Here is a 20,576-nt window from a genome sequence, read left to right as displayed (position 1 = left end):
AACATACAGAATGTTTGCCATGCATGGTAGGTGACTTCGTTTTATTTACAGAAGATTTTAAGTGATTGCTTGTTGGAGATAAACAGTAGGACAAAAAGATAAACTTGGAGGTTCAGTTACACGGTCTGGGCCCTTCTGTGGCTTTTCACATTGACTAAAGAATGCCAGGAGGAGGAGGAAAGGAAGTGAGGAAGGAGACAGTCCCAAGTGACAACATTCTGGTGTGGTAGAATACAGCTGAAAACAGTGCTGTTGGAAAGGAGAAAAGGTAAGCTGGTGGGGTAAGGAAAAAGTCCTTTTCCGTATCCATGGAATGTTGACCGTAAGCTGGATGGGGTTAAGGGAAATGTACACACAGTACCTGTACAAAAACAGAGTAAAGAGTAGGAGGGACAGTGCAGAGTTTGGTTGTTAACGAAACAATAGAATATGTCCTGCTCCTGCTGCTTAGGGTTTGTTGGGACAGTGACAGATTGCTGGCTTCACCTGCTGCAGATTACACACATTACTGCAGAACCTTGACCCTGACCTCAAGCTTGCTGCAGGCTTGTGGGAACAGAGCTGTGCTTCAGGAGTACAGCCTAAGTCCACAGCCACACACCCGCTGAGCAGGCCATGTCCATGAGAAACGTTTTGTCTTCTTCTGAAGACCCTCTGGGTAGAATGATCATGAATCAATCTTCTAACTGGTAGGATCCTCACTAGTGGACGTTTCCCTTCACCTCCAAAAGAAGTGGATGGGCTGAGGAAAGGTAGGCTCCTGAGTACTTTTTCATTGAAAGTGCAGGGAATTCATGGATCACCTTATCTGGCAGCTCATTATTTAGATTATACACTTATCAACAGCAAAATAGCAGTTGGTTGGTTTGGGACTTGTGGAAAGTAGAGCATGTAAAAGGTATTAAACATGACTATGGACTTCAGGTAATAGCACAGAAGGATCTTTATGCAGCAACAGAGACAGGACAATTTAGTCAACAAGACACCAACTGCCATGGCAGAGGCTAAAGATTCAACAGAGGAACAATGTTTAATATTGGTGCACTTCAATTTGGCAAGAAAGCCTTGTCCCGAGGGCAGAAATTGATGGATAATTCAAGGTGACCTCAGCTGTACAATTAAGTAGTTCTGTAAACATAGGGGCAATTATCTTCCTGCTCACTTCACACACTATAATCGTAAATTAATGCATGGTGATGGTGGGATTCCCATCCTGTAGCAGGGCTCAATATGTTTGAAAAGGGACAAGTGGGCTTGTATGATCCGTAAGTGATAAAAAGAGGCTGCTGCAGTCAATGGTGGCAGCAAGTTCACATCTGTCTGTATCGAGGAGAATGGTAAAAAGACAAAAGAAGAGTAAAGAGAAGAGAAGACAGGTTCTTAAAATTGGAAGTATACTATGTAATCCTACTAAAATACAAAGTTCCTTAAAATGGGACTCCCTCCATCAGCAATCTATTGTAAGTCTCATGCCAGAGACGTTTATTGTAAATGTAAGCTTGGTTTAAACACCACAGTTATACATTAAAATCAGTGGTTGAGGCTTCTGAGGTTTCAGACAGCACTAATTCTTTGGCTCAAAACAATGCACCAACCACCTTTCTGCCTGCCAGTTATGGCATTCTAGTCTATTTTCTGTGAGCAACTCTCCCTGTCCATATATGCAGTGGATCTCCTGTGTTTTCTGGAGGACAAGAAATAAAAGCATGGCCTTCATTACCCTTAGACTGATACCAATTAGGAATAATTAATTTGAAGTGTCTTTGAGTTTTAGAGGAGGTTGGAAATGACACATCATGTGTGTATAAGGTACAACTGCTGGACATTCTGTATCTTTGAGTGCTTGGGAAGCAAAAAAAAAGTGAGAGATGGCATAATTAGTTAAAAAAAAATCATATATTTAACTTGACTGGAAAGTTTTCAGCCCTGGTAGAGCCAACCATCTTTCAAAAATGACTGATAATCCATGCTGGTGAATTGCAGCCACACTGAAGCTTCTCTCAATATTAGGAAATGCTTTCTAAGCAGGAATCTGCATTGTTCATAAATGTATCCCTTTGTCACTTTTATACTTTATTGTACTTTTTACAGGGAGTTCCACAGTTTGACAGTATTAGGTATTTTGTAATATAAATAATAATCTGAAGCCTTTGATTCTTCCCCTGAAAGACCAGTTAGTAAGCAGCATCAGAGGTCATAATTAGGTTTGTCAAGTTACTGGTAACAGGGCAGAGCTTGGGCTAAATGAAGCTAAAAAAGAAAAAAAAGAAAAAACCCACCCTGTGATCTGTTAAGGAAAATAACCCTGTGTCATAATGCAGTGAACTGTAAGTTTGTATGGATATACCTGACCTTTGTGAGAGGCAATTAGAACTCCTCAGTTGCATGCTCCAGCTGGTGATTAATGAATATTCTCTTTTAATAAGTTATACAGTAGACTGCTTTTGTGACAGAAGGATTATTATCTGCACATCAATAGCTTAATTCCAGGGAGAGAAGTAATGTTTGTTTTTCTCAATCTGGGTAAATTGTGCTTAAAAGGCTTGGATATAGCTTCCTTCCCAAAACTCTGAGACTATTTGTGTAAATGCTAGTCATGAAGTCTGAGAAATGGAGCGGTGACCACATCTGTCTAGTGAATGGTTCAGTCCTATGGTCTGTGCTGTTTCAAAATTAGCATCTCTTGGGACATGGCTGGCTTTTTGGAGGCATAAACTGTCTGAAAAGCTTAGATGTATTTTAGCTCCACATCTGAATTAGCATTTTGTCCCACAGCAGATCAAACACATTTTGTGTCTTACAATGAAAGCACTTTTTATTTGTGAAACTTTGGCTGCTCTGAACTGAGACACAGCCAGTAGAATGGGTAATGTGTTAATAAACAAGTAAATGTTTCTTTGAAAGTTGAACTTCTTAAAGTGAAGAAAAGTCAGTAGGTCAGACATGAAAAAAGGGAGAACGGTGATTTGAATGAGAGTGCAGTACCACTTATGTGGATTGATTCTTGGCTGCACTACAGATTTCCTGTGTAACTGGGTACTGTGTAATTGTCTGCATCCCATTTTTCCTGTTTCTGCTGATCTCACTGATAGAGACACTGGAAAACCCAATATGGTAATTTCTTGAAGGGCCTTTGTCAGTGTGCAGTGCAAGGTGTTACAAGATTGGACTGTACTCAGCATTAATGGCAGATGCTGCGACGAGTTGAGTCTTTACGTCTCTGAAGGGAAAAGATTTGCACTCGTGGGAAATGGAGAACCAGTAATAACCATCTTCTACCTTTCAAGCAAACAAAAACCCCACCTTGTTTTTAGTGGCCAGAATATTCATGTCAAGGGTCATGCACTTCATGTTGAAACAGAATATGGACACAATTCTGAATCCTGCACGTCTCAGATGAACATTCTACCAGCTAGCTGTTACTGTGAAGAATGTGGGAGGGCTTCAACAAGAAATAGAGAATATTTATCCAGCAGAGCTTTGATCTTAATTGATGTAAATCATGTTAAAATTTCAGTCAACTGTCATTAAAGAAAAATCTGAACACCCCCCCAAAGAAATGGCCAGCTATTTGTAATCAGGATTCCAATTCCCATTGCTTTTCAAAGCAAAATTTGAAAAAAATAGCTACAGGGGCTAATTATATATATATATGTATGTATATATATATATTTATAATATCAGCTATTATAAATAATATATTACACTTTTTCTTAAACTATATAAGTTTCTTGTAATGACGTGAACTCCATGATTTATATTTTCTGAGCTGTATGTGATGATGCTGACCTTTCAGACCAGGTAAAATAACCCATCTTTCAGCTCTGTGATGTACTCAAATGATGTGTGAAGGCTGTTGAGAAGAGGAACCACACAAACCTTAATGTGGCTTTTGCAAGGAAATGAACTTCCTTGTGACCCAAATAGAAACTTGAGCATGCAGTGTCTGGACATGATGCAGCGAGCGAACTTGGACAGGAATTTATATTACAGTAGCCTCATTTTATATTCTTCTTCTGTGTTTGCACATTGAGACAAGCTCAGTCAACAGTATCATGGCTTCCTGTCCAAGAAAGATTTTAAATCAGGTGTGTGGCTTGTTCCCATCCTGTTCTCAACTGTGCAAAACATTAAGATCAGCTGTCTGCCCTACTGAAGACATAGGTTTGAGGAGGAAGACGTGATATCAATGAATAGAGGTCATTCCAAGAGTACCCATGCTTGTCCTGTGACATCTATAACAGATGATTCATTTCTTGATGCATCTGTTCAAGGAGGAAGTTTTATTTTATAGTTTGCCTGTTAGAAGGACTTCATGAGTCATCAGCAATTTATCGCAGGGGTGTGTGTGTGCAGGTAGTGGCAAAGTCCATGTAATGGTTGGACATCCAGGGATGGCCTCCTGACCCCAGGGAGTTAATATTTGTTGACATTGCATAAAAACAACCTGGCATAAATAATGGTGGAAGTAAGGGAGTGCTGGATTTGGTGTCAAAGAGTGTCAGTCTGTTCCTAGCTCTGATAATGAGTTTTAATTGTCATGTCAGAATATATACCTCTCTGTCTCCATCTGTAGGAAAGAAGCCTTCTAAAGCTGCTAATTTTGTGGATGTATTTATTAATGCTTTGACATGATCATATTTTCAGGACATGCTCTGGAGAACTGTTCAATATTTTGGAATTGGCTTGGTGCAGAGTAAAATACCAACTGGAAACTGAAACGCAGTGCTTGCCCCAGAAAAGCTTCAATGCAGGCAGTTAATGTAAGGGCTTTCCCTGTGCTGTTTCTTTCAAGGCTGAAATCATTTTGGAAGAAACACCATGTAAACAGTGTCTTTCATTTTCATGATCTGCTCAGCTGTGAATATCTGCATTTCCACATGATCTTTGTAACACTAGTGTTTAGCACTTCTTTTTAGAAAGTTTTGCAACAAAGGCAGTGGTCTATAATGACCACTAGTCTAGTATGAGTCTAGTATGGCAGTCTTTGTATTGCAAATGCTTGTCTCACTGACATGGCATCCTGTAAAGTCTCTGGTCTCTAGAGAACAGCTTGCCCAATGGATCAGGTCTCCCAGGATTTGCAAAAAAGGGTTTCGGGATCAGCTGAGCTGTGCGCACAATTCTTTGCTTTATTTTCTTTCATTTTGATTGGTTCAGATGGTCCAAATATTTGCAGAACTCCATTAAGTCCTATTTGGGATGAAGTCATAAGTTCCACTTTCCACCAAGTCATGGAGCCTGTCCAAATTAGTGTCAAAGCCTATATAATACCTTGGCTATATTGCAGGCTTGTATAGTATCAAGATCCTGTTTTCACAGCAGTTACATAGTTGTTACTTCAGTGAAGAATGATATGGCCCCTTATAAAGTCCACAAGCTGACGCCTGTTTTTTAATGTAATATTTACACTATTCAAGGAGCTAAAAGAAGGCTTTGCTTTAATAGATTCCTTCAGCTAATGTTTTTCCTTATACAGATGGGTTATTGTTTCCAGCTTTTGATACCTATGCGGCTTTATGTATTAAAGCCGCATTTTTTTCCCTTCTCTGTGTCTCCTGGAGCAAGGGAAAGGTTTTGCCATTATCATCAAGTTGCCTTGCAGTTTTCTGTGAATATATTAAAAACAAAACACAAAAAACCCCAGCACCCCGTTGTTGCACCCTACTCCACAGATTTGATTGCCTTTTATTTTCGACTTGTCTTTGCCTTTTTGAGAGAAAGCCTGGTACAGCAATCTCTTAGCATGAGCAGAACTCTACATAATTTAGGCAGTTAAATGTTTGGGGTTTTTTTCCCTAATTTCTCTGATGCTACAGGTGTGAACGTGACTCTTTTAAAAGTATCACTTAGGTAATTGCTGTAAATAAGTCTGTGCCACCTAATGATTTCATGGGGCTGGATAAAAATCCATATGCTCATCCTGAGTATAAATAGCTTTCTGGGACTTCATATTGAAAGAGAGTGCCAGTTTTTAACTACATTTTCATTTGTTCTAGCGAAGTAAAACACACATTGACAGCCATAAAATTCTGGCGTGAGCAGTGAGTGTGGAAGACCACTGAGATTGAATGGACTCTTTTGCTGAATATGCTTCTAGACCAAAACAACTTCAGCAAGCAAGGATTGCTTAGTGGGGTATCTGCTAAAACTTTTTTAACCTCAGCAATGTACATCTTCTGTCTGGGCTTTAATTCAGGAAAAAATCTTACATTCTGCGTTCCACTGGAACAAATTTTTTTCCCAGTTTTAATTCAAACAATAAGACTTACAGACTAAGAGTTCAGGCTAATTTTAATGGGTGGAGAATGGTCTAAAGCAGGATATACCAAGGACCTTGCATCATTGTCAAGCTAATCATATATACAGGTATACTTTAGGATATCATTGTCTTCTTGTCATTGGTTCTGACAGTGAGATTTCTAGCGGTTTGGGTTCAGGTAGGAAATTGTTCAGAATTACGATTTTTTCTAGTTTATGTATCCTGATGGTTTTTGGCCTGCATGTTTAACAAAGACATCTAGAAGTGTTAGTGGTAGCATTCAAGCATTTATACTTATTTTTCACCCTAAATAATCTTAAAGACAAAAAATATTGTAGCTTATTTTGGAATATAAGTGATGAGTTCAGGCATTCCTTAATTTATGTGTGTTTGTTTCTTTACTTGGAATTCAGAATGGAGGCAGGAGAAATGTAGATAATACATGTATTGCCTGTTCTGACAGTGTTCTTGTCAGCTGTACTCTGCAAGCTATTACAGTTGTCACTAGGACTTTTATAATTTTCTGCAGAAAAAAAATTCAGAAGGGCACATGAGCACTCATTGTGCTTCAGATGGGTGGCTCAGCCTGGTTCCCTGCAGAATGACCTTACTTCATACTTCTAGATTAGCTCCCTATTTCTGTTGTTCTCTTTGAGGATGATAACATTATCATATAAAAATAATGCTGTACTTATCTGTTGTATTTTTAATTTTTTTTTCCATCGTCAAGGTCGTATATTGGTTTTTGCATGGGAGGCTAAGGTCTGCCAAGTGTGAAACTGTTGTCAGGGTTGTGGTTACCACTAGGTATTATTCTGCACAGTAAAGGGCAGCAAAAGGCAGTCTACCAAAAACTGTGATGTGGCCATTCTAACTGGCTGTTGGTAGAGAGTTGCATACTTCTGTAATGGTCTATTTGACAGAGATATGGGTCTGTCAGATCCCTGCTTATTGTGGCCAGGAAAGGGAAGTAAGAAAAATCAGCAGAACTTCTCAATTAATTTGAGAAACATCACCTTGTTCTTAATTGCACCATCTATTATCATGAGGTGGTGGTACATGCTGTGTGCATAGCAATTGTGGATGTAGTTGGTATCTCTTACCACTTTGCCAACCTTTCATACTTTTAATACAGTGCTCTTCTTTATGATGCTTTAATTCTTCTACTCTTCTTAGTTGTTTGGTGGGGTGCAAGGGTTTAATAAAGGCTTATGACCTGTACTGTGCAACCTGACACTGACCTGATGTGTCTGCACTGCAGTCCTTCTCTAGATGAGGACAAAGCTGTTTTTTCAGTATCATTAATGGAGATGCTTCTTTAGTTTACATGTTGAAAATCCAGTGGAAGAAAGAGAGGGAAGGATCCGACTCTCAGTCATGACTTTGTTTTTAATTCAAAATAGGAAGATCTTGAGTTGTGCAGAATTGTCGTGTGTTGGTATGTACCCTGGCAGGAAATTGTCAGGTAACAAGGTGTTTTCTGAATGTGGCTCAACAGGAGGCACGTAGAGCTATTTCTCATTTCTAAACCAAACAGTGGTGGAATAGCTGAGTTACTCTGATAGACCTGTTCTTTTAATTTTTTTAAATATATCTTCCAGGGTAGCTTTTCTGGTGTGAGTAAGCTTTTGTGCACAGACAGCATTGTCAAGATCCACACAGTCTCCTTTGGTCATTGTTAGGATGAGTGGTTCAATCTCTTATCATATGCTAGGAGTGTTAATGTTAGTTATTTTTAGTTTATAATGGGAGATGAGGATCCTGGAAGGCAATCCTTATGTTACCAGGGACTCTTACACCTATCTAGAAATAAACAGATTCATTAGAAGGAAATCTAATTTCCTTTGAGCAGTCAAGGAACAAAAAATAATTGGTTCCTTCTTTTAGAAGGTTGATTGAGATTAGCCTACTGAAGATGATTTCAGGTGGATTACATGGGAGGTGAGGAGATAAGAATTACTACTGCTCCTACTGTAATTGAGGGGATGCTGTTGTGCTCCTTTGGATGTTCTGAGATTTTGCTTGTATTTACAGGATATGATAGGATTAGGACAGGATAGAATAGAATATCTCAGTTGGAGGGACCTACAACATTCACCTAGTACAGCTGCCTGACCAATTCAGGACTGATCAAATTAAAGCAGGTTGTTAAGGGCATTGTCCAAATGCCTCTCAAATAATCAACGGTCTTGGGGCATCAGCCACCTCTCTAGGGTGCCTTTTCCAGTGTCGGACCAACCTCTTGGTAAAGAAATGCTTCCTAATGTCCAGTCTGGACCCGTTTTCGTTTATCACATCAAAATTATGCAGTCTTTAGCTTCTTTTCAGGTTCCTGTTGTTTTTTTCTCCATAGCAGACGTTAAACCCCTTTGTTGGTGAATTCCACCATCACCATAACAGTAGAGAGACCAAATCATTTATAAGATCTGTCAGTATAAAGATACAAAATGTAAACCTGCTATCTGTAAATGGGCTATCCTTCTACTTCAAACATAATATGTTTAAGGGACTGAGGTTTGCTGCTTAGATGCCAAAGATAACTGTATCTCCATCAAGCTTTATTATTCTGTGTTTAATAATCTGGGCTGAAGGGGATTCTTTTTATCTGACACACCATAGTGACGGTGCTGACTTTACACTTTCAGAAATGTTTGTAATAAATGCCACACATCTATGTGCATTGTACAAGGATATGGGGGAGATAACGCAATAAAGAGCAGAGCAGTGAAGAATCCCAGGTGGTTCTTGAGTAGCTTTCATCCTGTAAAGTCATCTTGTGTAACCTTGCCTAACTTTCTGTTTCAGGAACAAGAAGATCCTAATAAGCTTGCTACCAGCTGGCCCGACTACTACATTGACCGCATCAATTCCATGGCAGCAGTAAGTTACCTCTCCTGCTACACAGAGAAGATTTCCTAGCATAGGGATGTGTTTCTTTAGGACAAAGTCCTCAAAGGAGAAGAATTTTAGCCCAAAGGCATAACTGATTTAAAATAGGACTTACAAAAGAAGAGTATGGGGATTAAAAAAGAGCTCTGCTCTAGCAGAACAGTAGATTAGAAAGCACTATAAGCATTTCCAGTTTTTATTTCTACAATACTGAGCACTGAAGGCAATCAAATTAGAGTCTGGAATGAAACTTCAAGAGAACATTTGATGATTCAGAAAAGCAGCTATTTAAAAACTAGGTAAAGTTTTATTTTGTTGTATGATTTCAAATTGAATTGTAACCAATCTACAAAATAGCACTTGGGCTCTTAGTTTAGTAGAAGAGTTAAAGAAAAAGTGGTTGTTTATATAAGTTAATATCTGCTTATATAAGAGCATATAAATAAAAGAGTATAAGGCTGTAACACCTTAGACATAAGATACAAGCCAAGAAGTTATTTGAGGAAAACTTTTTTTGATTGTCCTTGTTCAATAGCTGCATAATGTGTCTCTTCCTCTGGAACATCCAGTACAGCTGGTCACCAGCAGAATCAGAATGTCTGCATATCGTGTTCACTGATCTCCTTTGATATGGTAGATCTTACATTTTGAAATTTGATTATTTTTCTGAATTTGTAGTCAAATTTTTCCTCCAATTACTCATGTGCAGTGTCTACTCAGCTTTAATTGACGGTTGTGCAAAAATGGTGTTAGAATTCTATCCCTAGTGTCTTGGGTAGCACACCTTGCTTGTTTACTTATGCTTTTATTTTATATTCTAAAGGCTTCTCTGCACCTTTTGTATTGTGGTTATGAGTTATAAAATAATTTCATAAAAATAATGTCTTAATGGATGCTAAATGTGGCAGTAATGGTGTATTTCTCATGGTGAATACGTCTCACTGAGTAAAACAACCTAAGATTTACAGGCTATAATAACTCACTTAAGAGGATAAAAGAAAAGCTGCTTTCTACTAAGAGCCATGAATAAACAAAACTATCACCTTCCTTCATGCCATATTTTCATGGGGCAGAGTAAGGGAATAGAAAGAATATGGACTTATTTTTAGAAAAGACATTGAGCTTTAGTGACTGGCATGACACTGTGCTTTGATTTCCTGACTGAACAAATTTACTCTACAAGGACCATTAAGGAAAAAAAAAATTAGTATGAAACCTTGCAGTGTTACTGAGCCAAATACTTCTGGTAGGATTTGATCCAAGGCCTCTTGAATCTGCTGAAGTTTTTCCATTGATTTCAGTGACTTTTGGGTTAGTCTTTAAATGATCTTGATGTAAACTTGGAGTGAGTATGTATACACCACTGTTGTAAATCTGGAAAAGCTCCATGGAATGAGACTATGTTTTGGCCTATGTTTCTAATTTTAAACATGTTTTAAGAGAACCAATAAACACCAGCCCTGGTAATGCTGTTTGCATGCCTGAATGCCAATGTCTGAATTATTGATAACCTCTTATTTGGCTTCAAGACTTATGATTCAATCTTGTGCTTGAGGTGTTGAGAAGACACACTGGGGTTAAAAACCCTGCTTCTGATTTACCATTTGGTTGCTTCACTTTTCAGCAGGTGAAACTGAGTTGACTTGATTTTGCAGAAATTGTATCAGTGGAAAATGGGAGTAATCCTGCTAAGAACCAGCTCCAACACACTTTGAAAGACATGTTCTGTTCATTGTTATTTAGACCTCTGAGATTTCTAACTTCCAAACAGTTATTTTTTGGGTCCCATATAATTTCAGTTCTAAATTTAGTGGTGGGGTTTTTGAATTTGTTTTTTTTTAAACTGCATCCAAGTGGAGTTGACTTTGAAACCATGAAAGAAAAACATGTTTCATGTTGCTTCCTGACACTGTCTGGTCTATTTCAGTTTGTGTCCCTTGAGCACTATCAGGTATTGTAATATTTTAATTGAAATATAGCAAGAAGTATTGGAGTTGAAATGGTAGTAATAATCACAGAAGTGTTAGTTTAAAATGCCTTAAATCCTGCCTTTAATAAAATTTAATCTTCGCGTCTCCTGTGAATTCATTACTTATGAATTTTTTCACATTTGTACTTCACATCCTTTTTTATGTCCTGTTGTTTAATTATGAAGTTCTTTTCTTATATATATTAGCTTGGCAGATATGTTCCTCCTACTCACTGATTGAGTGGAATGGCACCTTTTTCATGCTGATATCATTAGGTATCTTTCTGTGGATTGCAGCAGTCCAAGGCTCCTGTGCTCAAGGATGACTTTCTCAGAAGCCCTGCTGCAGTGTTACCCACTGTATCTGCCCTTCACAGATTATGTTTGAGAGCAATGTGGTGATTCCTGACATGTTTGACGTTCCCTACTTGTAACCTTAGACCACTATGTTAGGAAGCACTTTAGGTCACAGATTCCTGATCCAGTTCAAAAACCCGTGCATTTTATGCACAGTTCTCTTCCCACAATTGTTTCTGTTGCTGTGACTTCTCAAATTTTTATAGATTTTAAACCAAATTCTCACAAGAGCGAATGTCTAAAGCTGTACCTCTTTACTAGTGTGGAGGTCACAGCACGTGGAGGCACTGTCTCAGACTCTAGGTAGCCTGACTGGGAGGAAGGCGCTGAGTAGAACATTGGTACACTCTCTTCTGGACCAGCCCTTGAGACAAAGGGACAGCTGCTAATCATGTTTAATTTAGAAAGCAAAGCCTCCAAATTTGTCCAGTCCTCTGATATCGACATCTATAAATGATACTGGGGATGTGGACAGGGTGCATGCCCACAATAGAGACTGTTTCCATTATCAGTGTCATTGTCATCTGCTGATTCATCAAAACACAGAAGGTTTTATTATTAAAAGTAGAGCAGCTGCCGTGTTAATATCACATGTAAAGAAATGTCCCTGTGCTCCCCCTGCCCTCCTTGCCCCATGACACTGCTTGGCAGTACAAATGAACACAGCTTGCATTTTCCTGGGGAGGAAAGGTTCTGACAGCATTGTGTTGCTTTTATGATCTTGATTGTGTATGCATTTCCTCAGAGAGACTTTCAGGTGAGCAATAGTTGAAGATCCAGCTTTTCTGGAGAGGTGGCTCGGTCAAGGGTGTGAGAGGAGTCAAGATTAATAAATACAACTGTAACCAGGCCCTTTTCCTTGACTCAGAAAGCATTTGTTCAAGGCAGAGCAGCTTCATAAGATGTTAAAAAAATAAATATATATCTTTCAGTAGAACTCAGCAGGTAGATGATAACTCTTTCCTCCAAGTTTGATGACATCTAGGTTACTTTAAACTTACTTGCATAAAAGTTTCAGGGTTTTTTTTTTTAGTTATTTCTATTCATAGTTTATGATTGGTAATTTATTCTAACAATAATTTATTCTGTTAGTTCAGCCTTAATGTAGTTAGAGATGTGGTGTGCCTTGAATTTCAGCTGACTACTATGAGACGTCAGAACATCCAAGTTGCTTTTTCACTGTTCATTCTTTTTGTTTCTTACCTTTTTCATTTCACATGTGTGAGGCTATTAAGTAAAATTAGGTCTGTCATATAGTGTATTGTTGATGCTGGTTTATGCCCTTTTTCTCTTTTTTTCTCTCTCTCTTTCCCCTACATGCTGTCTTCATGGTCCTTATATTTTCCTTCCCACCAGTTTTGGGGAATGATTAGCCATTAGGATAAGGTGTGGGAATAAATCTCTGCTTTTAAAAAACTAAAATATTTCATTTTAAGTGGAGCCAAAATTTCAAAATAATTTCTTACACTACTTGAAGTTTTACATATAAAATTCCACAGGAATGATTGTTTTTACAAATTCTTGAATTTTTTTAACTGGCGAATCAAGTAACTGGATGCTGTACTTTCCCAGGTGATACTCTTGATCTGGAAAACTTCAAATATACAAAATGTGCTTATAAAAAGAGCCCTATATATACACCACCTTTTAGGGACCACAAAAGGACCTGGCACTATTTCGCTTCCCCTTCCTAGTATTTTGGTTAACTGATGGTAACTGTCTGCCTCCTGAGCCCAGCAAACATTAGTCCTCGAGTGCAGTCTGTACTTCAGGGAAGCAATTCATCAGTCAGCCACATGAATGAAATCCAGCCTCAAATAATGACAGTTCCCTCCCCTCTGTCTCCCAGGGACAGTTATGTTTTTTATAACTCTTGCCGAGAAAGACATTTCACAATGCAAACCCAGTCTGTTCTTTAGCGAGGGCATGAGGATTTGAATTCCTGGCCATACACAGGAGTGAGAAATGAAGGGCTCTTGGCTGCCTGCAGCTTTAGAAAAGGGGTTTTCCATAATCACCCTCTGTTGTAAAGGCAGTATTATTTGTATGTGTTTCATTTGGAAATGGGCCTTTTTCACTCTGAACGAAATACTGTTGAGCACCTTCCTACCATCCATTTGCTTTCCCCCCACAACGGCTCAGAGGAGAAATTAAGCCATTGGAGGAATGGGAGCTTTTCAAAGGAGCATTTACGGGCCAAAGGAAAGATGACCAGATGGGCTGTCACCCAAGAAAATACAAATCAAGCCCCAAATCACACCCGAGGACTTTACCATCCATAATGCCTGCTCAGGATTTCTGTTTATTTTTCGAAAAGGGGGATCATATATGGCTTGGCTTAAGCATTTCAATTTACGTTTCTGGCTGTTGGGGGATGCTGGCAAAAGATAAAACATCATCAGCTCATTTTCCATCAGTAGCGCTCTGTCATTCCATTAGGGCAGGAAATAGCTTGCTCTGTTACTGAGTGAATTTGACTTTAGCGTGGATCAGAGAGAGGACCCCTAGAGTTAAACACATCTCCCTGTGCCAGCTGTTCGGCATAAGACAGCAACGGCGTGCAGCCAAATGACCACCCTCAGGATCTGACATGTGTTGGCATCACATGACTTGCAAGAGTAAGCAGTGGGAGCCCTTCCAAGGGAAGTGAGGTGTTGGGCTGGTGGAGAGGATGGAGAAGGTTAAAGGAGGTTCCAGTGAGAGAAAGGTTTACTTTGGTGCTTGCTAAACAGTAAAATAAAGACTGAAATATTTTGCTGTAATGAGCCATAATTGTAGCTACTCAGATTCCACCACAGAGAGGTACAATATCAGATCCCTGATAGATGATACTAGTTTAATTGGTTTATTCAGTTGAGAAGGGGTTCAGAGCTGCTTTCCAGATACCACTGAGTGATATCCACAAGAAGTCCTGCCAAAAAGAGAGTAATTTATCCTCTCATTTTACAGTTTAAGTGACTAAGAAGACATAGCTATAGGCTAAGAATTTCCAGCATTAAATCTTGACTTTTTCAAAAGACACACATGGGACTTGTGAGCCTGAATGATATATGCAAAGGGCACTGAAGAATCTTGCTTCACATGACAAGGTTGCAGTGGTGCTGAGTGTAGATCTGGAACCCTAATTTTCTGATGCACCACTTTTTTGGTGGCTTTGTCTGACTTTGAGAACCATAATTTTTTGTGTGTATTCTACTCATTGTCTCTCACCCTGATTTACAGTGACCCACAGCAGCTTCAGTTCCAGCTGACTGCAAGCTCTAGTAATTGCAAGCTGCATATGGGGAGGGGGGGGGTTGGAAATCTAGGCTTCATGTGCTTCAGTTTACTTGAAAAAAAAAGGGATAGGGATTTTATGATACTCCAGCTTTTTGCAGTAAATGTTCCTAATTAGCAAGGGTGAAGTGTGTAGGGAACGCCAGTATCCTAAAACAGGTGATATACTTCGCATGGGGAAGAAAAGTCAAACTTGTATGTACAGAAAATCTAATTCAGGATACTTGCAGGCTTTCTAGTCACTTGAAGAAGATTTTATGCTTTGAAACCTGACACATAAATCTGGTTTGGTTTTCTTTTCCCCCTCCACCCCAAATCCCTCCAGTCATGTCACTCTAATAAAAGATATTGCCTCTCCCTACAAACTTTGCCTCACATATCCATAGATCACCACAGCCAATCGCTGTTCCAAATTAGGTACAGTTTTCTGCGGGCATACTGGCAACTGTGATTTTTGGGGGGTAATCTGAGAACCCGAGTTTAGCCAATGTGGCAAAGTGATATGCTGCTGCCAGTCCACATGAACAGCCTCATCTGGATTCAGTTTTGTAGCTGAGGCACTGCTTTCCTAGTGAGAGGTCAGCAGGCACCCCTGCATGTGTTGATGGGATAGTTGTTTTTCATAATTCCTGGCCTGTCTCTTAGCTTCCACGCAGCTCAGGCTTTCCTAATTGCCACCTTCTTTTCTGACCAGATGCAGACTCTCTATGCTTTCGATGAAGAAGAAACAGAAATGAAAAATAAAATAGTTGAAGACTTGAAGACAGCTCTGCGGACTCAGCCCATGAGGTAATGCTGTTCGCCTTTCATCACAATTCACTGCCTCCCTATGGTCAGATGTGACACTGCTAAGAGTGGCAAGGACACCAACCTCATTGTCTCACCTCACACAAGCCTCTCTGAGGTTTCAGACAATCCTCAGAGAGCCCTATAGTCCCTGGTCTGAGCCTGCCCAGTTGGGAGGGCACACTAATGCTGAAACATGTAGTTTCATGAAAATAAAAGACAAAGTCTACTCTGAAAAATCTGTGGCAGATATTTGCAAACACAGGTCATGACTATGAAGATCAGATTTTAGTCTTCACAACCCCCTGAACATCCCATGTAATTTGATTCACTTTGGGCAAAGTCTCAGCGTCTACTCTGAACTTTGAATTTAAGCTTCCCCTTATCTTTAGTAATGTGAACTGTTTAGTACAAAGCAGCTAATCCATCTGACATCACCTGATTTGGCATTCTTCCCATTCTGTGTTGTAACTGTGGCATAGAAAAATGTAAAGAGACTTTATTGTGTACTGTCTTTGAAGGTAAGGTCATCTTTCTTTTTCTGGGAAAAAAGCTCTGAACAATAGCAAACTAACTAGCATAGAAACCTTTTCAATTTAACACTTAGAAGAGCAGTGTGGAGAAACAAAAACTTTAGTTGATATGATTTCAGGAAACAATAAAAAAAATTCTGGATGTCTTTTATATTGGCCAAATACTTTTGCACCCACTCTATGCTAAAGTCATAGTTTCAGAGAGCTTCAGTAATGCCTAACCAAATATGGTTCTTTTTTTTTGGGGGGGGGGGGGGGGTGGATCCTAACCAAACCCAACAAATGAAATAAATAAACAAAAACAATCCAGAAAATCCTCTCAAAGAATTTGCATTGCAGTTACTTTGACTTGAAGTGAAGGTATTTGTGGGACTTCTTGCAGAGCTAAGGGCTGATTGTGCTTCTCCCTTTCATAATCTTTAAAAAATTGATTGCATGCAGCTTCTCTGTTTTTACCTCCTGTTTATTTCCTGTTTGATGGGCTTTAAGAGAGCACAAAATCATATTCTGGTGGTCCTCAGGCATAAAGATTTATCAGGCTTTGATAATTTTACATGGGGGTAGAGTGAGTGCTTTTAATGTGGAAACAGAGAAGTTGTCGCCTATACTGAGACCTAACCCAAGGGGCAAGTGACTGATCCTGTCTGTCACTGTCCTGTAGCAGAGAGCACAGTAAAGTGCAGCTGCACTCTATGTTAAAATGGAAGCTAAGGCAACTGTCAAGCTCCCAACTCTCATCAGGCTTTTAAACCAAAGTCCTGTGCTGTTGAGACTTGGTATAGCCAAGCTATTACATTAATGTGGAGCTGGTTTGATGCTTACTCTGTGAAGGTGACAGCTTTCACTGAGTGTAGCCACAGCAGCAAGGCCTCTTTGCTTTGTCTAGCTGAAACACTTAGGTGGCTACTACTGGTTGTTCTGCTCTGTCCTTTTGAATAGACAGCTCAAACTCCTTGTTGAGGACAAGGCAATAGAGAAGAGGAAAGTGCAGTGAGCATTGGTGCAAATTCTTTTGCTCAAAGCCTTGCAAGGTTTTTCTTCTCCAACCTGTATTGCATCTGCTGGATTCCCTTGACAACAGCCTGTTGCTTCATCTGTTTGTAATAACCCTGACAAGCACAAGCATCTATGGGCTACCCTATAAAGTCTTCTCTTCTAAATCGCTGGCGATGGTTGTGGGGCTTTTTAAAAAAACAGTTAAGCCAAGCCAAATTTTGAGTTGAGTCCTGTGTCTCAACTAATTTCCAGCCTCTCAATTTGTTAGCTGCCAAATGGGCTGCATGCCAGTGCCTGATCAACAAGCCAATTTCTTCTTGATGGAAAGGTTGCAGTAGAGAGGCCCTCAGCTCCATCAAATCCCTCTCATAAGCAGTATGATACCTAAGCCTTCAAAATACTAGTCTTTCTAGTTTAATTTGGATATCAAATCCTATTTTCTTTGCCACTTCTGTTCATCAGGCCTCTGAAGAAAATAGAGACCTAAATTCACAGAGGATGAACTGTCTGGAATCCCTTTGTGATAGTAGGGTACATGAGGGCTCTGACAGCTTTCTGGTAGGCTCCTCTGCTTGAATTCTCTGATCCAGAGGAAACAAAAGAAGAAAAATACATGCATTTGGCTCTCTGTTTTATTTTACTGTAAACTCTGTCTCTTCTAGTAGATAATGCAGAGTAATTACTAATCTCTGTCTCCATTCCAACCCACCAGTTCTAACTATAAAAAGTAAAGCAGCCCTACCCAAACTTGAGTTTATCTCCTCTTTGTAGAAAACGGGATAGGAGCATCCCTGGGGAAGTTCGTGGTCCCCTTTGAGCAAGTGCACTTTGTTTGGTATTTAGGAGCTGCCCTGAAATAGTAAAGCCAGGTTATGTCCTAGCACAGAGGAACAATCGCAGCCACAGAGAACAAAAACGCCACATCTGCATCTTGTAAAGAAACACATTTTCTCTCAGGTTTGTAAAAACTTAGAACTATAAACAAGTGAGATGACAAACTGTTGGACAGAAGCAGTGAGAGAAGAGCTTTTTGTTTGGTATTTTAGTGCCCCAAAAATGGAGGTTCAGAAGTGCAGCAAAAGCAAAAACTTAGAAGGGACTGGGAAAAAAATTGCTTTTTGGAGCCCTTGAAAAATACCTCCTGTAGTCCAAATCATCACTAACACCCTTTATTGTGTGTGTTCCTCCTTTTGTTTTATTCAGGTTTACCTCCTGCTGGTTTTTGTTTGATTTAACAATGTTGCATCCAGGTGCATACTGAAGAGGATCATTTATGCAACCAGCAAGCAAAATCCGTTATGCCAAACTTTTCATCTGTTCCGTAGTTATCAGGATTATGTGTGCCCCCTGGTTCAAAAACTAATGCTGCAGGGAAGTGTAGCCTTGCCTGTTAACAGGGTGGGAACATCCTGCTCTCTGCACACTCACAGCATATGATCTTTCTGTCTTTCCTGAGTTGGATCAAGTCTTACAGGGAGGCTGTACCCCCAACACTTGGAATCCATCAGTGGGTCAGTACCTCTTAGGCCACCACATCTGTATTTGGATGAAAGGTTTATTATTAGAGCTAGCTAACTCATTCTGATCAGCGCTCTCTAAAACTTGAAAGGCAAAGAGGTGCCCTGCCTTTTAAAATGTGCTAAACTGGTCAAGTGAGAGTCTGAGGTGAGGTTAGGCTTTAATTTGCTTGTTTAGCACCTATTAAAACACACTCTGCTTTATTTACATTTGAGTATTTGAATGTGCTAGCCAGAATGCATTGGCAAATATGTTTAACTTTACACCTCCCAGTCTAGAACAAGACCTTACTTAGCAGCATAGAGGCTGTGTAGGACGGGAGGTAGTTGCACATGTGTTGTATGCTGTGTGTGAGAAGGTTCTTTACTGGTTTAGGTTGACTTTGCTTTTGCACATACACACACAGGCATCTGCTTAGAGACAGACAGATGCACAAACACCAAACAGTATGAGGATTGTGGCTCTCGAGCTGTCAGCTAAACTTCCACTTCTTTTTCTAGCCCCTACAGACATTTACTCACACACCTCCCCACACCAAGCAAATCCTCATACTGAGAGTATCTGTTGGGCCAGAAACTGCTTTTGCCTTTTCTTTACCTCCCCCAGCATGGTTTCTGGCTTTTCTAGAGAATAAGGAACTAAGTGTTTAGAAAAAGGAAGATGAAAATCATAATTTGATTCCTGCTTCTGATTGCAGCTGAAATAGAAAGGTACTTGGCTTTGCTTGCTATTGAGTAACACAGCTCACTGTTTGCTCTCTGGGCTAGGAATAGTACAGGAAAGTCCCAACATTGTTTTAAATTATGTCATTAATCAAGTTTTGTGACACACACCACTTTCCAGCGCATGCCCCTTTTTTGGAATGACCTCATCCTAACAGTCCTAGAAAAATTGCTCTGCCAGTGAATTTAGTGAGAGTTTGTATTTAATTGGGACAATGTGACTTCTGTGCGTTTACCATTTTTTTTCACATGGTCATCAGAGCAGGCTAAAATACATGAAGGTTGCAGTGCCTTGTTCGTTTTGTCATACAACCATGTGTTTTATCCAAAAGTGCATTTAGGGGACCTTTGCTCTCCTGCTTCTTAGGATGTTTCCATCAGTATTGCTCTATAACTTCAGAAACATACTCCTCTTAAGTCTTCCCTCAGCCCTCGAAGTTAAAGGAATGGGAAAAAAAAATTGTCTCTTTCCCCCAGCCCCCAAAAGACAGAGGGAATAGATAAAGTAGAGAATGGAACTTTGAAGGTAAGGAGGAGAAGGAGAATTTAAAGTAGCCCCTCTATAGTGGAGACAGCAGCAACTCCCCCCTTTAGGCCTGGGGAATTGACCGGAATTCATTGGCATAATTGTTTAGTTACACGCTGAGTTTGTGCTTACTTTGTTTCCAAACAAATCCTTTGCAGCAACTCTTTTAGCTATGAATGCATTTGTTTAAGTCTTCTTTGTCAAGCTAGCAGCTAAATGCATCGCAGAGACTTAATTAAGTCTGAATCTTTCTGTAATCAGTTGGAATAACAAACTGCTTAGGGTGACTTACCAAATTCCTGGTGCACAATGCCAGTGATGCTCTTGGGCCAGGAGAAAGAGGGGCTTATGCTCCTGTGATTTGTTAGGGTAGAAAAAATGATGCATCCAAAGAATGTGCAATCAGACCTGTGTGAAACTTGGCAGATTGTCTTAGCAGGGTTCAGTTAAACCATGTTTTCATTTTTGGTGTGCACGTGTTCCTCTGTGTGCCCTTACTCCGATAGTCACTTTGAAATTCAATTTTGGACAAAACCCAAACCTCAGACTGAAACTTTGAGTGCACCAGGCTCTTCCATATTTTTGGTCAAATTGCTGGCCCACATAAGCTGTAAGTTGGCAAATCTATCAGCATAGTGAGTGTAACTTTCAGGTAGACTCTGAAAATTCCTGTGTGGTGTGGAATGTAACCACCAAAAGACCATACATATGTCAAATCCATATTATCCAGAAAAATATAAAT

At 39.7% G+C, this 20,576-nt stretch overlaps 1 protein-coding gene across 5 annotated transcripts in view; it reads left to right on the top strand.

Annotated features, from left to right (window-relative positions):
* The window catches only part of DAAM2 (dishevelled associated activator of morphogenesis 2), a 204,090-nt gene that overhangs the window by 116,325 nt on the left and 67,189 nt on the right, over window positions 1-20,576 (top strand). For all 5 annotated transcript variants that reach the window (XM_042022915.1, XM_042022918.1, XM_042022914.1 and 2 more), the window contains 2 exons: window positions 9,068-9,142; window positions 15,448-15,542. In XM_042022915.1, the coding sequence (XP_041878849.1) occupies window positions 9,068-9,142; window positions 15,448-15,542 (170 nt within the window). The remainder of the gene's footprint in view (window positions 1-9,067; window positions 9,143-15,447; window positions 15,543-20,576) is intronic.

This window comes from Corvus kubaryi, unplaced genomic scaffold, assembly GCF_017639235.1.
Source record: "Corvus kubaryi isolate FWS band 111438036 unplaced genomic scaffold, C.kubaryi_AGA036_p1.0 37232, whole genome shotgun sequence".
NCBI classification, from domain to species: Eukaryota; Metazoa; Chordata; class Aves; order Passeriformes; family Corvidae; genus Corvus; species Corvus kubaryi.
This window is presented reverse-complemented; position numbering and strand designations above follow the sequence as displayed.